Raw genomic sequence first — 27654 nt, forward strand, 5'->3', positions numbered from 1 at the left:
GCTTTATTCTTGGGGGTGACACTTTCATTGTCAAGTGTGTGTACATTTCAGTCTCAAAGGGCTTTACATGCCCACTAGTTTACAGCAAACAGGCCGACGCCCCCTGACTTCATCCTCACAGCAGCAAGAAAAACCTCCCAAAAGACCAACAGCTGGAACAGGGAGACATGGAAGAAATCCTGAGAAGAACCACAGAGAGAGGAGAGCCTTCCTGGCCAGACCAGTGGCTGAGCTGATTGAAACCGCAGCTTCTCCCGCTCCATTCATTCTTTTCTCCCTCCACCTGTGTGAACGGTGACACTCCCATCTAACGGTCAGTGGGTGAGGCTGAGTGTGTGTCCACAGAGACAGAGGCAGGAATCCAAAGCTCACAAAATGCACAGCCGTTTCATTGTTCCTTCATTTCTTTGTGGCTTTCTTGTCCCATCTATCTTTGAGTGGTTGGTCAAACAAATTCTGATTGATAAAGTACAGAGCCAGCTTGACCCAATGCAATTTGCATACTGGATGAACAGAGGGGTAGAGGATGCTACTATTACTCTGTTTAATTACTTGTACAAACATCTTGACCACAAACTAAAGAAATGGCCATTGACTTCAGAAAAGCCTCCCACTTCCCCTCCCCAGCTGTCATTAAGGGCTCACTTGTTGAGGAAGTGGAGAGCTACAAATATCTGGGAACAGTGATTGATAAGAACTTGAATCATGATTTTAACACGTCCGCAATCTGCAAAAAGGGTCTGCAGAGATTTTACTTTCTGCGCAGACTGAATAGTTTTAACGTGGGCAAGACACTGATGGTTTTATTCTATAAATTTTTTTATCGAGTCCATTTTAACTTTCTGTATCATTTCCTGGTATGGCAACCTCACAGTGCAGAACAAAAATCGTCTGTCGCATATCGTTAAGGTAGCCAGCAAGATTATTGGTGACCAGCAGCTTTCTCTGTCAGCTATCTATGATAGACAAGTTCTGCGGAAGGCACAGTCCATCTTAGCCAGTATTGACCACCCTCTCTTGGAAGACTTTGTTCTTCTTCTTTCTGGGCAGAGATACAGGTGCCCTAGGGTTAAAAGCAATAGATGCAAATTTTTCTTTGTTCCTAGTGCAATAAATGCGCTTAACTTGCATTAGTAACTTGCACAGAAGCACTTTATTGTAGCACTTTACTGACTTGACTGCACCAGCACTTTATTAGGGCTTGCACTTTATTTTTAACTAGGGATATTTTATTTTACTTGACAAACATGCATTTTATTCATTCATTCACTGAATCTTATTCACGGTTACTGTTTTATTGTTGTGACTGGCCTTTGTTGTATATATGTCTTGTCCTCTACTGTGAGCTGAATTTCCCCTTGAGGGACAATTAAATCTGAAATCTGAAAATCTTTACGTGTGTTGCAGAGAGACAACAACATTATTAACATCAACTCTGATCTCAACACAAATGATTTCAGTTCAAATCACAAACCACTGCAGCCGCTGGCTCTGCTGCCTTCACTTGGCTGATTTATTCTCACTTTAAACAAAATGAACAAAACAATTCCAAGTCTAACATGAGGTCAAAGACTGTGCCGACATCCCGTTCTCCACACGTTTCCTACATAAATGCTAAGGCACATATGTTTATATTTCTTATAATTGAATTCTTATATTCTTATATCTCTTATTTCTTTTTCGATTTCTTATAATTGAATTCTTCTCTTTAGAAGTTGAGCAACTGCAACTGATCAAGTTTCCCCTCAGGAATCAATAAAGTATTTCTTATTCTAATTTTGATTGTTCTGTAGGTTTTTTTCTGCTCATAAATAGTTCAGTAATTTTGTAAAAATGTCTTTGCAGTGAACTGCCATGTCAGCAGCTGTCTCTGATCAGCAGTGTGAAGATGCGACTCTCACTCCTCAGATCTGACACAGAGACACTGAGGAACCAAACCCAACCCTAAACCCCGGGTACAGAGGCTGAGTGAAGGTGCTGCTGAAGGTGTGGAGGTGGATCAGTGTGTCAGAGGAGACGCTGTAGAAGGACAGAGAGCCAGCAGGCCAGTCCAGATACACTGCCACTCTGTGAGAGGAGGGGGGGACACGGATGAGTGTTGTTATTGTTTGTCTGTTATTGTGTCTGGCAGTGAATCTTCCATCAGAGCAGCTCAGACTCCAGGAGTTTTTATTAAATCCAAGACCACATGCATCACTGTCTCCTCTCCTGCTGATTCCTCTGTAAGTCACTGCTATATAAACCCTTCCTTCCCACTCGACCTCCCAGTAGCAGCGACCAGTCAGGCCATCTTTACACAGGATCTGTGGCCAGTAGTCAAACCTCTCTGGGTGATCAGGATATGGCTGCTTCTCTGTCACTGCTGTCGCCTTCCTGTTGTCCTCAGACAGGACGAGGTTTCTGTTTGCTGTGTTTGTGTCCAGTTTGAGTTCACAGGAATCTGATGGAGAGAGCAAGACACAACAGACCTGCTGTGGTTATTATCTGCTGATTTATTAATAGCTTGATTATTGATTTCACTTTCAATATTTTTATTAAGGGGAATCATGATACAATACAAAGAATGAGATAAGCACAAACACAATATGAAATAAACCTTGAATATAATTCGAGTCATGTAGGAAAATTGGGACATGAGCACCCAGCTACCCACACACACTAACTAACTAACTTCGCCTACCTACCCTTACCAATTACAACTTTCCTAGCAGTGATGGGCCCAGGCTGCTGTGTGTTCAGCTCCCATACCCGGACCTGCCCCCGCTGACTAAGCTTTTAAGTGCACGAGCAGCCAGGTGGCCGTGTATCCCATCTTAATAGTGTCTTCTTTGATAATTTCACTGTATTCATGGTAATAAAAAGAATGTAATGTGAGAAGACATGACATGAATTGCAATACAAAGTAGAAGACAAAGTAAAAAATAAATAAATAAACAAATAAATGAAAAAACAAAAGCAATAACAAGACAATAAAAGCTAGTTAAAAAGAAAACAACAACGATGATAAAAACCTTTTTAATAACATTTTAATAGGTACTTTTGAAGAGGCCTCTAGACTCTGTTTGTACTTCCTAAACTAGTAACATCTGACCATTCTTCTGGGGACCAGTCTCTTACGAATTGCTCAAGAGTGCCTCTTAGCACGTGTGATAATCTCTCCATTGGTAAAATGAACAATAGCTTTTCATATCATGTTTTTATATCAGGAGGATCTTCGTCCAACCACTTCTGTAATCTTGTGAGGCGTGCTGCATAAAGAGCAACTCTAGGAATGTACTTGTATCCACACCCATAAGTGGAGTCTAGTCCCAATACAAGATTATGTGGATTTAAAAGTATAGCTATCTCAAAAATTGTATTGATCTCATTTTGGATAGCTCTCAAAAAACTTTAAATTTTGTGGGAATGACCATATCAGATGACTATATGTACCACAACTATTTTTGCATTTCAAACATAATGGGGAGCACATGGTATCATATTTACATCTGATATTTGGGGTGACATGTAATCTGTGAATAATCTTATATTGGGTTTCATAGGATTTGTTGGAGCATGTAATTTTTTTTGCATTCAATAGAATATTCCGCCACATGTCATCGTCAATATGGGACCCAAACTCTTCCCTCCAAGATGTTTTACTATTAATAAAAGGGATGTTAACAAACAATTAATCGTGAACATAGCTTATAACCTTTTCTGTAGAGAAGAAGCTTTCAGTAATATTCTCTCCAACTGATTAATATACAAACCATTCTTATATGTTGGTATAGACTGGAGATAACTCCTAAGTTGTAAATAGCAAAAAAAAATTGTGCTCGAGGAAGATCAAATTCAGACATAAGTTGTGAGAAGGATTTGAGAGTTCCATCTAGGAAGAGATCCTGTATCTTAGTAATTCCAACATCATTCCAAGTCTTATATCCTACATCTGAACACGAAGGTGCAAAGTCAGGATTGCATACAATAGGTCCAAGTATAGACTACTGATCTGTTACTCTAAAATGCTTACGTATCTGATACCAAGTTTTGAGAGTATTTCTAATGATATAATTTTCTTTCATTCCCTGTTGTGTGGTTGCATTATGTATAAATGGCAAATCTGTGATAACAGACACACAACCAGTAATTTCTAAATCCAGTTATGTTGAGTTGGGATCATTTTTATCCATTCTGTAATGTATCTAATCTGAGAGGCCCAGTGATAGTACATGATGTTGGGAAGTGCTAGTCCTCCTTTATCTACAGGTAACTGCAATTTCTCTAATTTAAATCTAGGACGCTTATGTTTCCATATGAATTTGCTATTCATACTGTGTAATGTTTTGAAAAGTTTAACTTGAATATAATTCGGCAACATCTGCATTGGGTATAATAATTTTGGCAGGACTTTCATTTTTATAATAGCAACCCTTCCAAGTAGTGAAATTAATAAGGGATTCCATCTTTGAAGGTCTTTTTTAAATTTCATTCACCACTGGGTGTAAATTCATTTTAATCATGTCTTCAAAATTATAGGTCACAAAAATGCCAAGGTCGAAACAAGGTTGAAACCGTTAGGAGATAACTGAAAAGGGCTACATGCTGATAGATCAGTACTTCTTACATTTCCAAGTGGTAGTGCTAGGTATTTCCCATAATTAATCTTATATCCAGATATCACCCCAAACTCATTAATTACTTTAATTATAGCAGTAATTGAGGACTCCGGATTACTCAAAAATAAAAGAACATCATCAGCATATAAAGAGATGGAGGGTACTTTCCTGTCAGTTTGAATGCCAGTAATTTCTGCCAGAGATTCAATTACTAGGGAAAATAATAAAGGGGATAAGGGGCATCCTTGTTTTGTGCCTCTACCTATTTCAAACGGAGAAGACAACATCCCATTAATAGATACTGATGCTCAGGGTGCGGAGTAAAGCAATTTGACCCAATTAATAAGCCCCTCTCCAAAAGAAAACTCCTCTATTGTTCTAAACAAATATTTCCATTCGATATGGTCAAATACTTTTTTGGCATCTAACGTTACAACTAACGCATCAAGGTTCTTTATCTTGACATATTGTAAAACTACTAATAATCTCCTGATATTTGAATAGGACTGCCTGTTTTGAATAAAACCTGTCTGATCATGTCCCACAATTTTTGGTATAATTTGATTGAGCCTAGATGCCAAAAGTTTTGCTAAAATTTTGCAGTCTGTGTTTTGGATACTTACTGGTCTATACAATTATAGTTATTTGAGTCTTTATTTTCTTTAAGTAAAACATTAATAGTAGACATTACTATGATTGTGGGAGTTTCTTGATGGATAAGGAATGTTTAAACATTCTTACTAGGAGGGGGGAGAAGATACCTTTAAAGGCTTTGTATATTTCTGGTGGAAGACCATCTGGTCCACAAGCCTTGCCTGAAGCCAAGGTGTCTATCACATCGTCAACCTCCTTACTTGTAATATCCATGTCACACATATGTCGATCTTCATCAGAAACCTTGGGGAGTTTTTTTTCATTTAAAGAAACCATTCATCTTATCCTCTATACCTTCAGATTCCTCTGAGAAATTCAAAGAGGAGTAAAAATCATTGAAAACATTAGCAATTTCAGAGTTAGTATGATAAAGCTGACCATTATTGTCCTTAACTGTTGAAACAGATCTATTTAGGGATTTGTTGCTTATTAAATTAGATAAGTACCGCCCAGATCTATTAGCATATTCATATATCTTATGTTTTTGTTTGAGCAACCCTTTTTCTGCTTTCTGAGAAAAAAGTGTATTGAGAGCTGTTCTAGTTCTTAAAACTTTATCCCAGTTCGGTTTAGGAAGTAGTAGCAGGGTAGGAGTAGTAGCATGGAAGGGCGTAAGGCAGTAATTTTGCCTAACATAGGTAGAACCGCCACTGAGTAGAATGTATAGTCTTTGTTGCTGGGGTTAAACTAACGCCAAAAATCTGTCAAGCCAACCTCTTCTAATATTTGATGAATCGATTTCTGTCTAGGGTTTAAAATACACTATATTACCAAAAGTATTCGCTCACCCATTCAAATGATCAGAATCAGGTGTCCTAATCACTTGGCCTGGCCACAGGTGTATAAAATCAAGCACTCAGGCATGCAGACTGTGAAACAAGACATTTGTGAAAGAATGGGCCGCTCTCAGGAGCTCAGTGAATTCCAGCGTGGAACTGTCATAGGATGCCACCTGTGCAACAAATCCAGTCGTGAAATTTCCTCGCTCCTAAATATTCCACAGTCAACTGTCAGCTCTATTATAACAAAATGGAAGCGTTTGGGAACAACAGCAACTCAGCCACGAAGTGGTAGGCCACGTAAAGTGACGGAGAGGGGTCAGCGGATGCTGAAGCGCATAGTGCAAAGAGGTCGCCGACTTTCTGCACAGTCAATTGCTACAGAGCTACAAACTTCATGTGACCTTCAGATTAGCCCAAGTACAGTACGCAGAGAGCTTCATGGAATGGGTTTCCATGGCCGAGCAGCTGCAGCCAAGCCACACATCACCAAGTGCAATGCAAAGCGTCGGATGCAATGGTGTAAAGCACGCCGCCACTGGCCTCTAGAGCAGTGGAGACGCGTTCTCTGGAGTGATGAATCACGCTTTTCCATCTGGCAATCTGATGGACGAGTCTGGGTTTGGAGGTTGCCAGGAGAACGGTACATTTCAGACTGCATTGTGCCGACTGTGAAATTTGGTGGAGGAGGAATTATGGTGTGGGGTTGTTTTTCAGGAGCTGGGCTTGGCCCCTTAGTTCCAGTGAAAGGAACTTTGAATGCTTCAGGATACCAAAACATTTTGGACAATTCCATGCTCCCAACCTTGTGGGAACAGTTTGGAGCGGGCCCCTTCCTCTTCCAACATGACTGTGCACCAGTGCACAAAGGAAGGTCCATAAAGACATGGATGACAGAGTCTGGTGTGGATGAACTTGACTGGCCTGCACAGAGTCCTGACCTGAACCCGATAGAACACCTTTGGGATGAATTAGAGCGGAGACTGAGAGCCAGGCCTTCTCGACCAACATCAGTGTGTGACCTCACCAATGCGCTTTTGGAAGAATGGTCAAAAATTCCTATAAACACTCTCCTCAACCTTGTGGACAGTCTTCCCAGAAGAGTTGAAGCTGTAATAGCTGCAAAAGGTGGACCGACATCATATTGAACTCTATGGGTTAGAAATGGGATGGCACTTCAGTTCATAGTATGAGTAAAGGCAGGTGAGCGAATACTTTTGGTAATATAGTGTAGATGAGGCAGTATTAGACTCCCTGTCTAATTTCCCATCCAGTATGCAATTCCAGTCACTGCCAATAATTGTATTAGGACAGCTATACTTCACAAGCAGGGAAGTTAATTTTGTGAATATACTCAGCTGAATATTAGGAGCTGCATAAACATTTAAAATGCTTATCATGTCTCCATACAAAGAACCATGTAGGAAAATTAAACAACTATCTGGATCTGATTCATAATATTAAACATCATAAGTGTAACTTCCTTATGGATTAACATAGCAACCCCCCTACTTCTGCTGTTATATGAAGCATTAAACACTTGTCCAACCCAACCACTCTTTCATTTTAAATGTTCCTCATTTGTTAAGTGAGTCTCCTGTAGCATTCCAAAAGATACTTTCTCTTTTTTGAAAAAGGACAAAGCTTTCTTCCTTTTTATGGGATGATTACAGCCTTTGATGTTCCATGAGCATGTTAAAATAGAGTCATTTAATGGCATGAATCAAATCTTGAGAAATATTCTGTTTTTGGTTATATTCAACTTTACAGATTGTTCATATTTAATGCAGATATCCGAGATATTGAACCTGTGTAATTTAACTGGTGTTATATAAATGCGCATCAGCCAATTATACTGTAACAATCATAACCTGGTATTCGTGGTCTGATTATGTGCTTCAGCACATATCTCACCCCAGTCATCCACTGAAGTGTCCTCCTGTATATCCTCCTTCCATGCTCTCAGTCGATCATTGGAGGATTCGGATGAGCTTGAAACCAATATATCATACATCACTGAAATGCAACCTTTGCAATGACAATTCTCAGATAACAACTTCTCCATTATAGAAAGAGATGGAGTGGTTAATAATTGATTACGTGTTGATGTTAATATAAAGCTTCTTATCTGTAAGTATTTGAAAAAGTCTCTGTTTGAAAGGCCAAATTTATTACGTATTTGTTCAAATGACATCATATTACCATCATGATACATATCCCCTACCTTAATTAAACCTCTAATAGCCCAGTGTTGGAAACCTTGATCTGCTATACCAGGTTTAAATTGGTCATTTCCCCATATTGGGCTAAAATATGAAATTGGCATCTCTGATTCACCCATCAGTTTCCGAATATTGTACCACACATTAATCATGTTTCTTACAAATGGATTAGCTGTTTGCTTTTTAAGTTTTTTAATGTTTGCGGAATACATGTATATATTTAGAGCCATCTTTGATTTAATTGAAAATGATTCAATGTCTACCCAGGCTGGAGTTGGCTCTGTAGAAAAAAAGTACATAATAGTGTGTAACTGGGCAGCCCAGTAATACCACTGGAGTTTGGAAGTTTGAGTCCCCCTATGTCATATGGCAAATACTATAATGTTAGACGCAACCTGGATTTTCTATTATTCCAAATAAAATGTGAACATGCCTTCTTTTTTCTAAAATAAGATAACGGCAAGGGTAAAGGTATATTTTGGAACACGTACAGTAGTTTTGGAAGGATACTCATTTTAAATATATTTATTCGACCCATTAGAGAGACTGGCATATTGGCCCATCTCTCCAGTGAGTCAATAGGGGGCGCATGTGTACGCAGCGACCGGCAGCAGCGGGAAGCATGTCTGTCTGTCTGAGTTTTTCTTGTTTTTTAAGTCTGACATTTTAAGCTTTTTCTATGTTTTAACGTGTGGTTGTGCAAGTATTGAGCAATTCTACTTCATCGTGCCAAAGTGTGTCATGATCCACTGACATGGATCTGACTCTGATCCTTCTACTGGCGGTGTTGGCGTCCTCGTGGCACCTGGGGCTGCTGTCAACACCTGAATCCAATACTATTCATTACTCCAGAGACTATCTGCTAAAATTCGCAAACCCTGTGATCAGCGGACCTCCAACGGACTTGGTCTTTCCAGACCTGGAGGAACTGGTCGGCCACGGGAAAGGTTACAACTTCAGGGCTCCACACCGAAAACCGAGGAGGTGAGGCAGGAGAGGCGACGTGCGGGAGCGCATGAAACGGCAACACCTGTCGCGCATCCCCCTACCTTCAATCATCCTGTCTAACGCCCGCTCTCTCCGTAATAAAACTGAGGAACTACAGGCTCTTGTTCGCCACCAACATGTATTCAAAGAAGCCTGCATCCTGGCCTTCTCTGAGACCTGGCTCGGGAAGAGAGACGCTGATGATGATTTGGCCATACACAGGTTTGGGGTCCCGTTCCGCACCAACAGAGCGTCCGCGACCACCGAGAAATCATGCCGAGGTGGGGTATGTGTATATATAAATGATCGTTGGTGTAAAACTGTTCTAGTGAGAGAGAGACTTTGTACCAAGGATGTGGAGCTGCTTTCTTTATCCATGCGCCCGATGTATTTGCCACGAGAATTTCCGCAGATTTTTGTGACTGTCGTCTATGTTCACCCAAAGGCAAACGAAAAAAACGCCTCAGAGTTAATCTCTCAGACTGTACATAAACTTCAGTCCTTATCTCCGGACGCTCCTAACCTGGTTTTAGGAGATTTTAACCACTGTTCATTGGATAAATCCCTCAGAAATTTTTATCAGTACGTGTCCTGCCCCACCAGGAAAGACAGGATACTGGACAAGTGCTATGGGGCCATCAAAAATGCGTACAAATCAATGCCACTCCCCCCCCTCGGTTCAGCTGACCATAACTGTGTTCACTTAGTTCCAACATATCGAACATGTCTTCAGAGGGGGAAGGTGACAACTAGAAACAAAGTCAAAGTCGGGTCAGAAGAGGCCACACTGAATCTCCAGGGCTGTCTGGACAGTACAGTCTGGGAGGAGTTCATCGAATCCTCTAGTGACATTAACAAACTCACTGATGTGGTCAGCTCTTGGATTACTTATTGCGAGGATATTGTGGTTCCTGTCAAGTCTGTAAAAACATATCCAAATAGTAAACCTTGGGTGAGCAGACACCTTAAGGTGCTGCTAAATAAAAAGAAACAGGCTTTTAAACAGGGAAATTTTCCCGAGCTTATGTCCATACAAAAGGAAATCAAACAGGAAATCAGGAGAGCTAAAATATCTTATAAACAAAAACTAGAAGACAAGCTTAGTAATAATAATTTGGGTTCAGCTTGGGACAGCATAAGGTCTATGGTTGGTCTGACTGACAACATGAAGAAAAGGGTCTCATTAGACGGGTTCACCTCAGATACGGTTCTGGCTCAAGAGCTAAACAAATTTTACTCCAGATTTGAAAAACACAATGCTGGAATCGAATCAACAAGCTTCCCCTCTTTTTGATGTTCATTCTGTGGTCAAAACTTTTAAACATTGTAAGAGAAGAACAAGTCCTGGCCCTGATAATATATAAGTAGTCAAATTCTCTCAAACTGTGCCGAACAACTATCCCCCATTTTTAATTATATTTTTAATTTGTCTTTGTTTCAGCAGAAAGTGCCTGACCCATGGAAACAGTCGACTATAATACCTGCCGCAAAAACCAAACATCCCCAATCATTAAATGACTTCAGACCTATAGCTTTGACCTCATTAGTTATGAAGTCCTTTGAAAAGCTAATTAAAGCCGAACTGCTGAAAACCACTGAACATCTGATAGACCCACTGCAGTTTGCTTACAGGCCCAAAAGGGGGGTCCAGGACGCCACTATAACTTTGCTAAATTACATCTATAAGCACCTTGAGAGTTCAAATAATCATGTTAGATTGATGTTCGTTGATTTTTCATCTGCCTTCAATACTATCCAGCCACATCTACTAATCAAGAGACTGAGGGACAACATTGGTCTGAAAGGTAATATTGTAGGCTGGATCTTGGATTTTCTGACATGCAGAACCCAAAGAGTCAGAGTAAATGGGCAGTTCTCTGATCTATCCGTAACATCTACTGGTTCACCTCAAGGATGCGTCCTTTCCCCTCTGTTGTACATATTGTACACAAATGACTGCTGTAGTACTTTTGAAAACTGTCATATATTGAAGTTTGCAGATGACACGGTTATAGTGAGCCTGCTGAACAGCGCTGAAACATCCCATGGTCCTGTGTTTGAATATTTTTTAAAATGGTGTGATGAATCATTTTTATCTTTGAATGTTCTAAAGACAAAGGATATGTGTATTGATTTCCGACGTGTGCAGCCTTCTCCTGAAACCGAAACGATTGATGGTCAAGCAGTTGAGATTGTCGAGTCCTATAAATACTTAGGTACGATTATTGACAACAAACTGTCTTTTGAAAAAAATACGGACTCGATATACAGGAAAAGTCAGCAGCGCCTTTTTTGTCTTCGTAAACTCTCCAAATTCCAGGTTGATTCGTCCCTGATGACTATGTTTTATCGTTCTTTTATTGAGTCCGTTATTACATTTTCCTTTATTTGTTGGTTCCAATCCTTGAAGGTTAAAGAGAGAAACATACTTAACAGGGTTGTCAGTGTGAGCAGCAAAATCATTGGATCTGCACAACTAACTCTACAAGAGCTCTATAACAAACAACTTATTAAGAAAGCAACCTCCATCCTGTCTGACTGCTCTCATCCTTTACACCAACAGTTTCAGTTTTTACCATCAGGTTCACTACTTAGACTCCCACTTGCAAAAACGAACAGATATAAGCACTCCTTTGTACCCTCCGCGGTTTCTCTTTTAAATCCCAGGAGGAAAAGGTAGATGGGTGGAATAGTCTCCCAAATTTGTAATGATGATCTCTCAAATTCAAGTGACCATTTATTTATTCTTTTTTTTTTTTTTTTTATGATGATCTCTCAAATTCAAGTGACCATTTATTTATTCTTTTTTTTTAATGATGATCTCTCAAATTCAAGTGACCATTTATTTATTTATTTTATTTTATTTTATGTTTTTTTTTTTTGTTTGTTTGTTTTTTTTCCATATGTCATGCGTGTTTGTATTTTTTGTTGTGTGTGCTCCCTTTGTTGCGGAACTAATTGCCCCACTGGGGACAAATAAAGATATATATTGATATTGATATATTGATATTGATAGTTGACTGCAACATAGGATCATAATTTATTTGGACCAACCTACCAACATCAGGGACCAAAGTTATACCTAAATAGGTAAACCTATCTACTAAGTTAAACATGGAGATATGATCCCCTGGATTACTTCTTTCTCTTTCATTTAACATCATAAGGGAAGATTTGGCATTATTTACCTTGTAACCTGAAAATGTTCCAAATGACTTAATTACATCTAATGTTGCTGGAATTGAATTTGATAAGTTTATAAGGAATAAGATAACATCATCTGCAAACAGAGCTATGCAATGGTCCATCTGACCTATTGTGACACCACAGATACTCCCATGGGACCTAATTGCTATGGCAAATACTTATGGCGATCGTAAATAGGAGGGGGGACATAGGGCAACCTTGCCTAACCCTTCTCTTAATACAGAATGACCGAGAAATAATATTATTAGTTAGGATTTCAGCTGTGGGAGTATACAATATCTGTACCCACTTACAAAACACATTTCCAAAACCAAATCGATTCAGGGTTGCAAACAGGAAAGGCCATTCAATTCTATCAAATGCCTTTTCGGCATCAATAGACAACAGAGCTGTGTCTAATGCATCCTTTCTTTCATGTATTATGTTTAACACCCTTCGTACATTATGAAAACCCTGTCTCCCCTTAACAAATCCATTCTGATCCGCTCCAACAATAAGCGGAATAACCGATTCTAGTCTGCACACTAAGACCTTACAAAGAATTTTAATATCTGAATTTAACAGTGAAATTGGGTGAAACGACTGACATTCATGAGCAGGTTTATTTGGCTTCAATATTAAAGTAATTATTGCTCCTCTCAACGAAGGAGGGAGAATACCATTTTCAAAGGATTCTTGAAACATTTCCATAATCGGTGTTATAAGTTTACTTTTAAATTTTTTATACTTGTCAACTGGTAAGCCATCGGGGCCAGCAGCCTTACCAGCATTTATTGCATCAGTCGATTCCCTAAACTCAGTCAACGTCAGATCAGAATCGAGAAATGAACAGTTTTCTTCTGAGATTTTCGGAAATTCCAAATTGTCTAAAAAGGACGTTTGATTATCTGAATTAGATGGATATTCTGAGAAATATAAAGATTCATAAAACTGTCTAAATGTGTCATTAATATCAGCAGGGTCTACTGTCATCTCACTCGTGTCTTTCTCAATTACATTATTTGCCCTTTCTGATTGAAGCTGTTTAATTTTCCAGGCTAATAACCTCCCTGGTTTCTCTCCCTGGTCATAGAAAGTCTGTTTTAGTCTAAGTAAGCTATTTGCCGCCCTGTCTGCAGATATTTTGTTATATTCAGCCTTAAGCAATAATAGTTCCTGATTTGGATTTCCTACATCCTCCCCAGCTACCCTGTCCTCTAAGGCTTTAATTTGAGAATCTAATTGTTCTAGCTTCTGACAAGTGTGTTTCACTTTAGGAGATGTGTAACATATAATTTGCCCCCTTAAAAAAGCTTTAAAAGCTTCCCATCTTATACAAGCCGAGGTCTGTGTCGTGTCAAATTGAAAAAACATATCTATTTGTTTCCCGATATAATCAGTAAAATCTGGGTCCTGCAGCCAATTTGTGCGGAAACGCCATCTTGGCGGGCTATTAACCAATTTGTTATCTGAATAAACCAGAGAAATAGGAGCATGATCAGAGATCACTATGCTGTCATATTGGCAATCTTTGATTTTAAATCTAATTTGTGAAGATACTAAGAAATAATCTATCCTAGAATATGTCTTATCTGTGCCTGAGAGGCAAGAGAATTCTGTTTTACTTGGATTTAATTCTCGCCAAATTTCCAACAAATTCAAATCCTTCATAAAATTCCATATAGATTTCCTGGCTCTAGCATGAAATGTATCCGCACCAGTAGATTTATCCTTTACTGGGTCAGGTGTCACATTCCAGTCACCACCAATAAGAAAACTCCCAGGAAGTGTTGATAAGATCAAAAACAAATTATCAAAAAATGTAGGGTCATCTTCATCGGGACCATATAAATTCACTAAGATAGGTTTTGCCTGTAATAAGGTGCCCTGAAGAATAATATATCTACCCTTGGGGTCGATTATTGAATCCACAACATGATATGGGATACTTTTATGAATTAAAGTCAATATTCCTTGGGCATGTGAGCTGTAAGAAGCTGCAAACACCTGGCCCTGCCACCTTTTCTTAATTTTGGATACTTCACATTGCATCATATGAGATTCCTGTAAAAAAAAAACAAAACAAAACAAAAAAAACAATATTAGCTTGTTTCTGTTTCACTCTACTGAGTACCTGCTTCACTTTAGTCAGTTTACCCAGGCCCCTACAATTCCAGGATGTGAACTTAACATTCATAGGCTTCGTCATACCTCAGGCTAAATATATTGTACTTTACAGATTTCCATATGACCATATACAGTACCATACAGATAACTGTTGCTGCCCTACTAACATAAAAAAAAAAAAAAAAAAAAAACTAGAGATATATTTTAACACACATTGAAACCCCCAAGTTGCACTGGTATCTCCCCATATGCCTCTAATTACACTTTTTATTTGAAGCAGTATCCTTACTTTTTTCCTATCCGTGACTCCATAACAAAGGAGAAAAAAAGAGAAAAAAAGTTAAAAAGAAAAAAAGAAAAAGAAACAATTAAAAAAAGGAACACAAAGGGACCTCCGCAGGTGCCACCATTCCCTGTGATGGCTCTTTTGGATTTCCATGCAAGCTCTATTTGCATGGGCTCCAGGATCCTGTACCCAGTACAGAAACCTTCAAAGTTCATTCAGCAAAAAGACATTTCTCTCCCAACCCTCATCCTCTTTCATCTACTTTTCATTTTAAAACAGATTTGCTTTTTTTTTTTTTCCAATCTTAAAATAGAGACTCACTTCATCCCTTTTAATTTCCTTACTGCCTCATAATTCGAATTTTTATGTTTTCATTTTTATGGTTTTGTTATAGTTATTGTTTTTTTATTTATTTATTTATTTATTTAACCATGAGGAGAAAAAAAGAGTGAAAAAAGAGGGCAGGGAGTTGGGGGGTAGGAGAGAGAGACAGAAAACAATAGGCTATTGTGTTTTGCTAATAAAAGAAGAAAATACTCTTTTTAATGTTACTTCTTTCTGTTTCACCTACTTTCATCAGATAAAATTAAAAAAAAAAACAGACAAAAAAAAATTAAGAGAAAGAGAAAAAAACAAGAGAGAGAAAAAACCCACAGAAATCATCATATAACCATAAAAACCAATGAGGAAGAGAAAAAAAAGGCTTCCTAATTTTACTAAGCAATAATTTGTCTCTCACATTTAACTTTTCAGTCCTTTTCTGTCCTCCGTATATTTTTCCTGCCACATAGGCTGTCTAATGTCAGTCTTTCTTCATCAACTCTCCTCCCATCCATCCCTCCCCTCTCCTCTCCCTCATCACTGGCACAGTCTTTATAATTTTCACAGCTCATTTATGAGTAGCCTACCTCATTTTAACAAGGCTATTGATGTAGTTTAATCAGATGATCAAGTCTTCCTATTATTCCGGAGGGAAGCGCCAGCCTTCACCTTTGTCCATCCCAGTCTCTGTAGTCTGTCCTCCCACCCTGGGTCATCTGCTCCGGAGTCTGCTGAGGAAATTCCATATGCCTGTTCGGCCTCCTGTGGGGTGTCGTAGATCCTCTGTCCTTTATCCTCCAGTACCCAAAGTTTTGCTGGATATTTAATGATCGATCTGAGCCCCTCTTCCTTTAGATGCATCCGGATTTTTCTGAAGCCATTACGTCTGGTTTTCAGTTTAGTTGAATAGTCCTGGTCGAAGTAGATCCGCTCTCCACAGTATGCAAGGTCCCTTTTTCCCCACGCAGTTTTCAAAACTTTCTGCCTCATTTCCCAAGTGAAGAAACGCTTAATGATACTGCGGGGTTTTTTCCGCACTTCTGAACTTGTTGCTGCTGCGGAGCGGTGCGCCGCTGTTATATTGAGTTTTTCCTTTGGTAGGGGAGACTGGGGTAAGTTGAGCCAAAGGGTATGTTGAGCCACCCCCTGTTGCTAGGAAACGGTAAAAAACTGAGGAAGACTGGCGCCACAGTCGAAACTGTCAAGCAGGTATGAACAGCTTTGTCTTGTATTTTTGTCTGAACAAAGGAAAAACTTGTGTATATATCAATGTGAGACAAAATGAACTTAATCAATTGAACGGTAAAAAACATTGATTATTTGACCAAATATTTAAGAGGAAGGCATCATTTCATGGAGTCTGTGAAGGTAAGAACCACATGGGTAAAGTGGTTAGACATTTATTTCCAAAAAAAAACATTTTTTACTCTTGAAAGTGAATTCAGTCTATCATCAGTTTCCTGAGAACTGTCTTAAGACCAAAACAGATCATTTTAAATTTGTTTTATCCATCAGTTGTGGTATCTATGAGCTACAACATGAGGTCATAAACCTAGCATAAAAGTGTACCATTTTAGTTGTGGGTACTAAAAAATTCAAAATGGTAGCTCTGGGGTAAGTTGAGCCATTTAGCTAGGGGTAAGTTGAGCCGTCCCAGGAACGGCTGGAGAAGAAGTGTAGAGGCAGAAATGTCGGAGAGTGGGCTCAACTGGGGAGAGCTTGAGCAAAAAGCCACGAACAGAGTGAAATGGAGGATATTTGTCAGTGGCTTATGCACCCAAGAGGAGCAAAAGGCTTAAGTCAAGTAAGTCAAGTGGAGCCGGAGCCCCATACATTTAATAAGTGTATTTTGGCTGTAGTCTAAATGTCTTAAATATTAAATAAATAAGAAATAATGAATGAATGAATGAATGAATGAATGAATGAATGAATAAATAAATAAAATAATAAATATTAATTACTTATTAAGTGTATGGGATAAGTGTATTTTGGTTCAATGTTTAAATGTGTTACGTTCATATGTTTATAACTGACCTTACTGTCAGCAAGGACACCAAGAAACTAGTGTTCTAGTGTTTTCTTTCCAAAAACACAGCTGTTAATGTTCTCTTCCCAAGCACACTTTAAGGCATGTTAAAACAGCTGTTTATTGTACCTGCTGAATTGTGTTTAATACATAAAAATATACATGAATGTGAAGAAGTGACTGTTATTTAGGGAGGGAGAAGGTGAGGGAGGGGTGGAATGGAGGTGTGGAGGAGGGTGGGGGGGAGTAGGGATACGGCTCAACTTACCCCGCTCCTATGATCAACTTACCCCATACACAGGGTAAGTTGTGCCACTTTTTTTGGACATGCTATATTACGGAAACAGTTATGTTTACACTCATTCTGTTTGTTTGGAGAGATGCACAACATCCTGAAATATATGCACATATATTAGTTAGCAACAAAACTATGATTGTCTTGATGTAGTGATCCTAAATATGAAAAATGGCTCATCTTACCCCAGTCTCCCTATGTCAAGGACTTCATGCAGCAGCATTTCCACAAAGTGTATCATATTAACAGGGTCGTTATTTTCCTTGACGTTGTAAATCCTAATGTTATTTTGGCGTGATTTATTTTCCTGATATTCCAGTCTCCTCTCAGTCTCTTTCAAATCTTGTGAGAGTGCTTTTATTACCTCCACCAGGATGATTTCTCATTCCTCCGTGCTGTCCACTCTTTCCTCGATCTTCTCGGCCCTCTCAGCCATGCATTGCAGTTTGTGTTTCTGTTGTCCGATCTCTTTTTTTAAATCAGCCAACTCACGTTTTGTTTCAGTTCTGAAGTCTTTTACCTCCTCTCGAAATTCTCGGAGTTCTTTTGTGATGTCTGGTGTAATTTCTCTCAGCATTTCTTGAATATGGGATTCCTCCATGACTGTTGGTCTTACTCTTGTTCAGGGCCGCTCCCCCCTACATGCAGAACACGCAGCTGCGTAGGGCCTCACGATCTGTGGGGGGCCTCATTTTGCCCGCGGGCATGGCGTGCGCGTCTGACCAATCAGTGGTGAGGAGAGAGATGGCTTCTAAGAGGAATTTTGAATCTGGAGCTACTAAAAGGAAAAAAAAAAATAAAACAAGAGGAAGCTCCTGCTTCACTTGAAGGTGGGTGTGTTGTGGAAATAAATGTAAAACTTTGTGGCACCACATAAACACCTCAGCTGCTCCTCATGATGAGAGACGACTGTAAGTCTCTGTCATTTGCCTGCATATGCATTCACCTCTGTGATAAAGGAGTGGTAAATTGACCAGTTGGTGGTTGTACAGTATATTAGCTTAAGTTTATAGCATATCAATCTATTCATCAATAAAGAAGATCAATTTAAGGCTTTTTTAATTGAATTTATTTAATTCACAACACTCATGCACACATGCTTGTTTAGTTCACTGACCTGTTTTCAGATATTTGCCAGGTTGAAGTTCCTTTTTTTTTTTTTTTTTTTTTTTTTAGGAAAACATCTTTTGTTAAAATTATTTTTTTTAACTATTGACTATATGACTATTTGAGAGTCATTTATTTATTTATTCTAGTTTGAAGTACAGTACTGCTTATTCCACTTACAGTACTTTGTTCTTACTAATAGAGCTTGTCAAGTTTAATGGAATGTGTGTGTGTGCGTGTGTGTGTGTGTTGGTGAGGGGGGGAGGGGGGTGTTCTTCTTATCTTCTTCTTATCTTCTTTTTATCTAGCTTTTATCTTCTTCTCCGTGACTGTACCAGAGCGTAAATTCATTCCTTATTTAAATTGAAGTAAAGTCTCTTTCATCATTTTCCCATCTTTCATCCGCTTTCCCTAAAGTGTGTGCTCAAGATAGCAATTTTAGGGATAGCGCATGAAACACGCCCACGGACACACCTCCAGGCGCAAATAAAGGAGTTGGCATAATGGATAGCAGGTAGCGTGGCCGCAAGATACTGTTTAGGGATAGCAGAAACTCCTAAATGCGCAATTCACGGGTAGCGGGTAGTGGCAATGGGTAGCGGGTGGCACAAGATAGGGCCCTATGTCTTGCCTTCTTTACAATAAGGAGGTAAACTCATGAGATACCGAAGGTGGTCAAAATCATAAACACCAGGATTTTTTTTCCCTCCCCCCTCTTCCCGGTTACAGTGGTGCTTGAAAGTTTGTGAACCCCTTAGAACTTTGTATATTTCAGCATCCATATGACCTAATACTTCATCAGATTTTCACGCAAGTCCTTAGAAGTAGATAAAGAGAGTCCGATTAAACAAAGGAGACAAAGATATTATACCTGTTCATTTATTTACATAAGAAAATGATGCAGTATTATGTATCTGGGTTCGGCAAAAGTATGTGAACCCCTAGGAATAGCACATAAATTGAAGGTGCAAATTGAGTCAGGTGTTTTCCAATCAACTGGTTGGCAATCAGGAGTGAGTGGGTGCCCTGTTTCATTTAAAGAACAGAGATCTATCGCTGTCTGATCTTCACAACACGTGTTTGAGGGTGTATCATGGCTCGGAAAAAGGAGATATCTGAGGACCTCAGAAAAAGAGTTGTTACTCCTCATCAAGCTGGAAAAGGTTAAAAAACCATCTCTAAAGAGTTTGGACTTCATCAGTCCACAGTCAGACAGATTGTGTACAAATGGAAGAAATTTATGACCACAGTCACCCTCCCCAGGAGTGGTAGACCAACAAAGATCACTCCATGAGCAATGCATGTAATAGTTGGCAACGTCACAAAGGATCCCAAGGTAACTTCTAAGCAACTAAAGGCTTCACTCGCATTGACTAATGTTAATGTTCATGAGTCCACTATCAGAAGAAGACTGAACAAAAGTGGTGTGCATGGCAGGGTTGCAAGGAGAAAGCCACTGCTGTCCAAAAAGAACATTGCTGCCCGTCTGAAATATGCTCAAGATCACCTGGACAAGCCTGGAGGATACTGGAAGAATATTTTGTGGACAGATGAAACAAAAATAGAACTTTTTGGTTTAAATAAAAGGCGTTATGTTTGGAGAAAGAAAAACACTGAATTCCAGCATAACAACCTTATGCCATCTGTGAAACATGGTGGCGCTAGTGTCATGGTTTGGGCCTGTTTTGCTGAATCTGGGCCAGGATGACTTGCATTCATTGATGGAACAATGAATTCTGATTTATACCAACAAATTTTGAAGGAAAATGTCAGGACCTCTGTGCGTGAACTGAAACTCAAGCGAAAGTGGGTCATGCAGCAAGACAATGACCCTAAGCATACAAGTCGGTCTACCAAGGAATGGTTTAAGAAGAACAGAATTAATGTTCTGGAATGGCCAAGTCAAAGTCCTGACCTTAATCCAATAGAAATGTTGTGGAAAGACCTGAAGCACGCAGTTCATTTGAGGAAACCCACCAGCATCTCAGAGTTGAAGCTGTTCTGTACACAGGAATGGGCTAAAATTCCTCCAAGCCGATGTGCAGGACTGATCAACAGTTACCAGAAACGTTTAGTTGCAGTTATTGCTGTACAAGGGGGTCACACCAGATACTGAAAGCCAAGGTTCACATACTTTTGCCAAACCCAGATATGTAATACTGCATCATTTTCCTACGTAAGTTAATGAACAAGTATATCTTTGTCTCCTTTGTTTCATTGGACTCTCTTTATTTACTCTAAGGACTTGCGTGAAAATCTGATGAAGTTTTAGGTCATATGTATGCTGAAATATACAAAGTTCTAAGGGGTTCACAAACTTTCAAGCACCACTGTATATTATTAGCCTACTATCACCATTAGGTTATTCTAGGCCATGAATAAATCATTATAGGAGGGAGTAGGATAATAGGCATACATCAGGCTAGCCTACATGGCACAACCAAGGATTCCAAGGCAAAAAAAAAAAAAATCAGTAAATCAAAACAGTCTTTCTAATATCAGGAGGATGATTTACAGTAGACCTGGTATACATTTGCGCATTGAGACAAGGCTCCATGTCTTCCTCCATTGATGAGTCACTTTTCCGGCCCTGGAACGCTACTTTCAGAAAGTCCTCTGCCGCTTTAGGTGTATAAAATCTTGATTTCGTGCCCTCATAGTCAATAGATAGTACCGCTGGGAAGAGCATGGCATACCTTATTCCCCGGCTTTGAAGCTTCTTTTTCACTGGCAGGAAAGGTTTGCGTTTGGCTTGGACTGCTTCGCTGAAGTCGGGGGAAGAAGTAGATTCTTCTATCCTTGAACCGAAGTTCTCTGTGCTCGCGTGATAGTCGTAAAACCTTCTGCTTATCTTGATAGTTCAGGAATTTTGCTATGATGGGTTGAGATTTTTGTGAATCTCTCGTTACATGTGGCGATCCGATGGCTCCTCTCCATGGCTATTGGCTCTGGAAAGTTATCTGTTCCAAGTAGACCAGGAATCAGGTGTTTGAGGAAAGCCCTGGTGTCAGCTCCCTCCGATCCCTCCAGTACTCCAACAATCAACAGGTTTGACTGTCGGCTCTTATTCTCCATATAATCCACTTTTGATTGAAGTGTGGCCACGGCTTTTTTATGGAACTTTGCGCAGTAGTCAAGTCATCCTCGGTTTTACTCACTCTTTCTTCCATTGCGGCATTTTGGTCTGCCAAGTTTGACATGGACAGAGATTAGTGACTTTAATTTCTATTCCTTGAAGATTTGTCATGATTTTTTTTTTTTTTGGCTGGCCTCAATCGCCTGGAGTATCTTCTCGATTTCACCTGCAATTGTTTGATTGTTTGACATGCGGTGCGTACCGCGTCTGGTGGCATGAAGAGCGTTTCTCACTGCGTATAGCCTACTTGTTTAGGAGGATTGCAATAGATCAGTTCAGTTTTGAATCTTTTGTTCAGAATTTCAATGTTCTATTCAAAATCTCATTCTGAAATCATTTTAGTTAAGTATGTTTTTTGGTCAGAAAGGAAGCTTCATGGCTTTTGAAAGCTTTGCTTCTCTGTCTTGATGTCTGAACTTGAGACATCTGTTTGACAAATGCTGGCCAGTCTGTTCTTGTCAAACTGCTGCCCAATTCCGGGTGTTTTGAAAAAAATCTCTCCGATCTGGTGTGCAAACCACACTAAAACACGACGTTCACCTTTCCATAGTCACGTGACCAGTATTATTTTTCAAGTTATGTTCACTTGGTATAAACTACATACACAAAATGCTTCATGCATAATCTTCATTGTAAAAAAAGAAAAAAGTAATTGCGGTGCATCAGTTTTTTATTGTGTAATTACACAAAGTTTTTCTCATTTCTAGCAAATTGAACTGTTTTGAGAGAAATGTGTAAAAATCATATGAAGGAACTGTGATCATGTTTGCAGTGGAGCATCAGATCTGTTTGTGTTTGGTTCAGCAGGTAAAAGCAGCTGAGAACAAAGAGCAGAAACTGCAGCTGCACCATCTAAACAGCTGAAGGTTTTGTGTTGATGAATCAAACTAAATCCACACTTACACTTCCTCAGGCCTGGTTTCAACCACTGCTCTCCACCATGGTCCACCCTGGAGGAAGAAACAGAGTCAGAGCAGCAGATTCTCTTTGAGGATGGAAACATGGGCAGTAAATAACCTTCCCTATGAAGGATTTAGCAGACCACGTCACTCATATCCACCATTCAACATGAAACAATACTCCTCAGGCCTCTAGAAGACATTGTGTGTGTCTCTCCATACCTGAGAGCCTCCAGTCTCCAGGTTGGATCCTCCAGTCCAGCAGAGAGCAGCTTCACTCCTGAGTCTCCTGGATGATTGTAGCTCAGGTCCAGCTCTCTCAGATGGGAGGGGTTGGAGCTCAGAGCTGAGGCCAGAGAAGCACAGCCTTCCTGTGTGAGCAGACAGCCTGACAGCCTGGACACCATCACAAACACAATCAGTCCACCACATCATCTGCTTTGTGTTTTCACAAAAACCTACACAGCTTAGGAATGTGTTCAGTGAAATGAAGCTGCATGGAAATCAGGACTGAACTGGTCATGTGTTGAGCAGGTTGAGGAATCCTGACCTGAGAGCCTCCAGTCTGCAGTGTGGACTCTCCAGTCCAGCAGAGAGACGCTTCACTCCTGAATCCTGCAGATCATTGTGACTCAGGTCCAGCTCTCTCAGACTAGAGGACTGGGAGCTGAGAACTGAGGCCAGAGCTGCACAGCTTCTTTCTGACAGATTACAGCCACTCAGCCTGAGGAGGAATCAAAGATGAGGACAACAATTTTCATTTTTTTCTATCTTGAGTAGAAAGCATCATGTATTTAATGATTCCAGTTTTCTATGAACCTACACAGATTTCCTGGAGGCTTTGACCACTGGCAGCAGCCTCAGAAGAGCCTCCTCTGAAGCAGAGTATTTCATCAGGTCAAACACTTCCAGATCTTCTTGAGATGACAGTAAGATGAAGCCCAGAGCTGACCACTGAGCAGGGGACATTTGGACTGTGGACAGACGTCCTGATTTCAGGTGCTGTTGGATCTGCTCAACTAGAGAATGGTCATTCAGCTCATTCAGACAGTGGAACAGGTTGATGCTTCTCTCTGGAGAGGGATTCTCCCTGATCTTCTCCTTGATGTACTGGACTGTTTCCTGATTGGTCTGTGAGCCACTTCCTGTCTCTGTCATCAGGCCTCGTAAGAGAGTATGATTGGTCGGAGGCGAAAGACCCAGAAGGAAGCGCAGGAACAAGTCCAGGTGTCCATTTGGACTCTTTAAGGCCTTGTCCACAGCACTCTGGAGGAGAGGTTTTAGTTCAGATTTCTTGTTGAATCGTGCAGACCACCAGGAGGCTAATTTTTGTAACAGCAGATTGACTCCAGAGTTGATGAATGTCAGAAAGACATAAAGAGCAGCCAGAAACTCCTGAAGGCTCAGATGGACGAAGCAGAAAACCTTGTCCTGGTGCAGCCCACACTCCTCTTTAAAGATCTGTGTGAACACTCCTGAGTACAACGAGGCTGCTCTGATATCAATGCCACACTCTGCCAGGTCTGCTTCATAGAAGATCAGGTTGCCTTTCTCCAGCTGCTCAAAAGCCAGTTTTCCCAGAGACAGGATCATCTCCCTGATCTCTGGAGTCCAGAGAGGATCTGTCTCAGCTCTCCCATGATACTTGGCGTTCTGCACATTGGACTGAACCAGCAGGAAGTGGATGTACATCTCAGTCAGGGTCTTGGGCAGGTCTCCTCCCTCACTGGTTTTCAACACGTCCTCCAGAACTGTAGCAGTGATCCAGCAGAAGACTGGGATGTGGCACATGATGTGGAGGCTTCGTGATGTCTTGATGTGGGTGATGATTCTGCTGGCCTGCTCCTCATCTCTGAATCTCTTCCTGAAGTATTCCTCCTTCTGTGGGTCAGTGAAGCCTCTCACCTCTGTCACCATGCCAATGCACTCAGGAGGGATCTGATTGGCCGCTGCCGGTCGTGTGGTTATCCAGAGGCAAGCAGAGGCAAGCAGGTTCCCCTTGATGAGGTTTGTCAGCAGAACGTCCACTGAGGTGGACTCTGTAACATCAGTCAGGATCTGGTTGTTGTTGAAGTCCAGAGGAAGTCGACACTCATCCAGACCGTCAAAGATCAACACAACCTGGAACTGCTCAAACCTGCTGATTCCTGCTTCTTTGGTCTCAGTGAAGAAGTGATGAAGAAGTTCCACCAAGCTCAACTTTTTCCCTCTCAGCAGATTCAGCTCTCTGAAAGTGAATGGAAATGTGAAGTGGACATGCTGGTTGGCTTTGTGTTCAGCCCAGTCCAGAGTGAACTTCTGTGTTAAGACTGTTTTCCCAATGCCAGCCACTCCCTTTGTCATCACTGTCCTGATTGGTCCATCTCTTCCAGGTGAAGGTTTAAAGATGTCCTCACATGTGATTGTTGTTTCTGGTGTGGCTGGTTTCCTGGATGCTGTTTCAATCCATCTGACCTCATGTTCCTCATTGATCTCTCCACTCCCTCCCTCTGTGATGTACAGCTCTGTGTAGATCTGATTCAGAAGTGTTGGGTTTCCTGCTTTAGCAATCCCCTCAAACACACACTCACACTTCTTCTTCAGCTTAGATCTGAGTTCACGTTGGCACGCTGCAACGGCAGTTTCTGAATGAACAAACAACAAAACCATCAGTAAGTGAATGTCACATTAATGAGAGAAATGTGAATATTTGCTGGTAAATGTATCTGAGTTGTGGCTGCATGGCATCCATTTAGCTCATAGCTGCTGGTGGAAAAACCAGTCCTGACTGTCTGCAGCCAAATGTGAAAGGCAACATTTTCCATGTCAACTTTGTGTTCAGCATTTTACACAAATATGAACAAATCAACACTTTAAGCAGGTTCTCCATGAGGATTGTGCTCATTTCCCTTCCAATCTGGGATTGCTGAGCTCTTGTTTTAGAAATGTCTGTATTTCCAGCAGAGGTTCCAAATGCAAACATTCAGTTTTCCCATCATTCCTCCTTTCCATCCTGTTAAAGGAGTTAAAAGCCTCTTACTGCTCCTCAGACGCTCAGCCAGCTCCTCCTGCTTCATTCTCCTCAGGAGGTGCAGTGTGATCTGCAGAAAAGCCTCCCTGCTGCTCCTCCTCTGCTCTTCCTCCTCACCGTCCAACACCTCCTCATCCTTCCTCTGCCTCTCTGAGCATTCTGGGTAATCTGGACTCAGAGACCTCTGGAGGTTTTTCAGCTCCTTCTTCACAAAGGTGTTGATGTTCTCCTCCAGCAGCTACAACAAAAAAATCAAAAAATTCAAGTTCGTTTTTTGAAATTTGGACCCAAAACACAAAATCAGATCCAGGTTGAAGAGCCTGAAAGTCCAAAGTGCAGCATGGAGACGATTATGACCTGAGCTGCTGCTCAGTTTGGACCTTGTTGTTCATTCTACAACATTAAGTGCCGGTGGAGCAATCTGATTGGACAAGAGTGTCATGTCCTTGAAATTATTATGTTTTGTTAGGTTTTGTTGTGTCATGTCTTAGAAATTATGTTTTGTTTTGTTAGGTTTTGTTCTTGTGTCTTGTCTCGTGATTTCCTGTTTTATTTTGAAATCCCACTCTCCTCTTGTGTCAGGTCACTTGCCCTTCCCCTTGTGTGGTTCCCTCTAGTCTGATTGTCTGCCACGCCCTGATTGTTTCCACCTGTTCCCCATTACCTTGTGTGTGTATATATAGTCCTTCCCTGCGTTCCAAATCGCATACTTATACTTTTTACTTTTAGTATGTACTGCAGCTGCCCTTAAAAAGTATGTAGTTTAGTATGTATTGGGACATACTAATTCTTTTTTTCCCTACTAAATAGTATGGTAGTATGGGTATTGGAACGCAGGGTGCGTTTCCCTTTGTCCTGTGCGAGTTCGTCCTGCTTCGTCTTGTTTGGTCCTGCTTTGTCCTGCCACGTTCATGTTCCTTGTCACGTCACGTCAAGTCAGGTTTTGTATTTCCTTTGCTACTTTGTTTTGTCATAGTTTTGTTCTCTTGTTTCTTTGATACTTTTGTCTTGCCTTTGTTTGTATTCCTCGTTCAGAGTGATTTTGGTTGCTACTTTGTCATAGTATATTTCTGTTGTCACTTTGTATTGATATTTAAGTTGTTACTTTATTATTAAAAGACTGTTTAGTTGAACTCTTGTTTGAGTCGTGCAATTGGGTTCAATCCTTGTAGTCATAGTCCTGACAAAGAGGCGTTCCATGAGAGCTGATGTTCAGTAGAACAGCACTCGCTCTGGTGTCATATCGCTGCATTTACACACCAGAAATATGGAGGCCAGGTGTGTTTGATGCTCCTGGGCAGACTGACCACTGGGACCCTCTGAGCTCTGCTGGTGGACTCTGAGGAGGACACACACACACACACACACACACACACACACACGCACGCACACACACACACACACATGTGATTAAAGGTGTTGTGCTCTGTCAGGATGAATCCTGGCAGAAACACAAAATGAACTCCATGTTAGAAGCTGCTCTGATTATTGGATGTGATGTTTTGAAAGAGGAAACTCAGCCAACAGAGTCTGAGGGGCTGAACCCATTATGGATCTTTAAATAATTACCCATCATCAGCAGAGGGCTGTGAGTCTTTGAAGTTGATCCATCGACCCATAGACAGGTCGCTCTTGAAGGACACACAGCTGGGTCCAGGGGAATCTGGTCTCTCCTGCTGGATCCTGATAGAAACATCATGAACACAGTGAAGGGATCTGTGTCTCTATGAACAACACTGTTTTACTTTCTTAGGAACACTAACATACTCAGACAATAATGACTTACGTATTTTCAGAAGCATCTCTATCTTTAAATTGAATAGGTTTATCCATAGTCCGGTCACTCTTCATGGACACACAGCTGGGCTCAGGTCCAGGTCCAGGTTCAGGTCCAGGTCCAGGTCCAGGTCTCTTAGAGGCAGGGAGCCCCTCCTCTCTCTCCTCACACACATCCATAGCCAAGCCGACACCTTGACACAAACACAGCGGCTGATTGATGACAACAAGCTTTCCATGACAGG

At 40.6% G+C, this 27654-nt stretch overlaps 1 protein-coding gene across 1 annotated transcript; it reads right to left on the minus strand.

The window, feature by feature from the left end:
• Positions 1–74: 74 nt before the first annotated feature.
• On the minus strand, positions 75–27484 carry LOC115357034 (NLR family CARD domain-containing protein 3-like). The gene is made up of 8 exons (XM_030048374.1): positions 27420–27484; positions 26014–26026; positions 23447–25218; positions 23174–23347; positions 22846–23019; positions 22628–22674; positions 1944–2440; positions 75–152 (listed from the first exon to the last, which is right to left on the minus strand). The coding sequence occupies exons 1-8, from the start codon at positions 27482–27484 to the stop codon at positions 75–77; spliced, it is 2820 nt and encodes a 939-aa protein (XP_029904234.1).
• Between the last annotated feature and the right edge of the window lie 170 nt (positions 27485–27654).

This window comes from Myripristis murdjan, chromosome 1 (genome assembly GCF_902150065.1).
Source record: "Myripristis murdjan chromosome 1, fMyrMur1.1, whole genome shotgun sequence".
In the NCBI taxonomy this organism is placed as follows: Eukaryota; Metazoa; Chordata; class Actinopteri; order Holocentriformes; family Holocentridae; genus Myripristis; species Myripristis murdjan.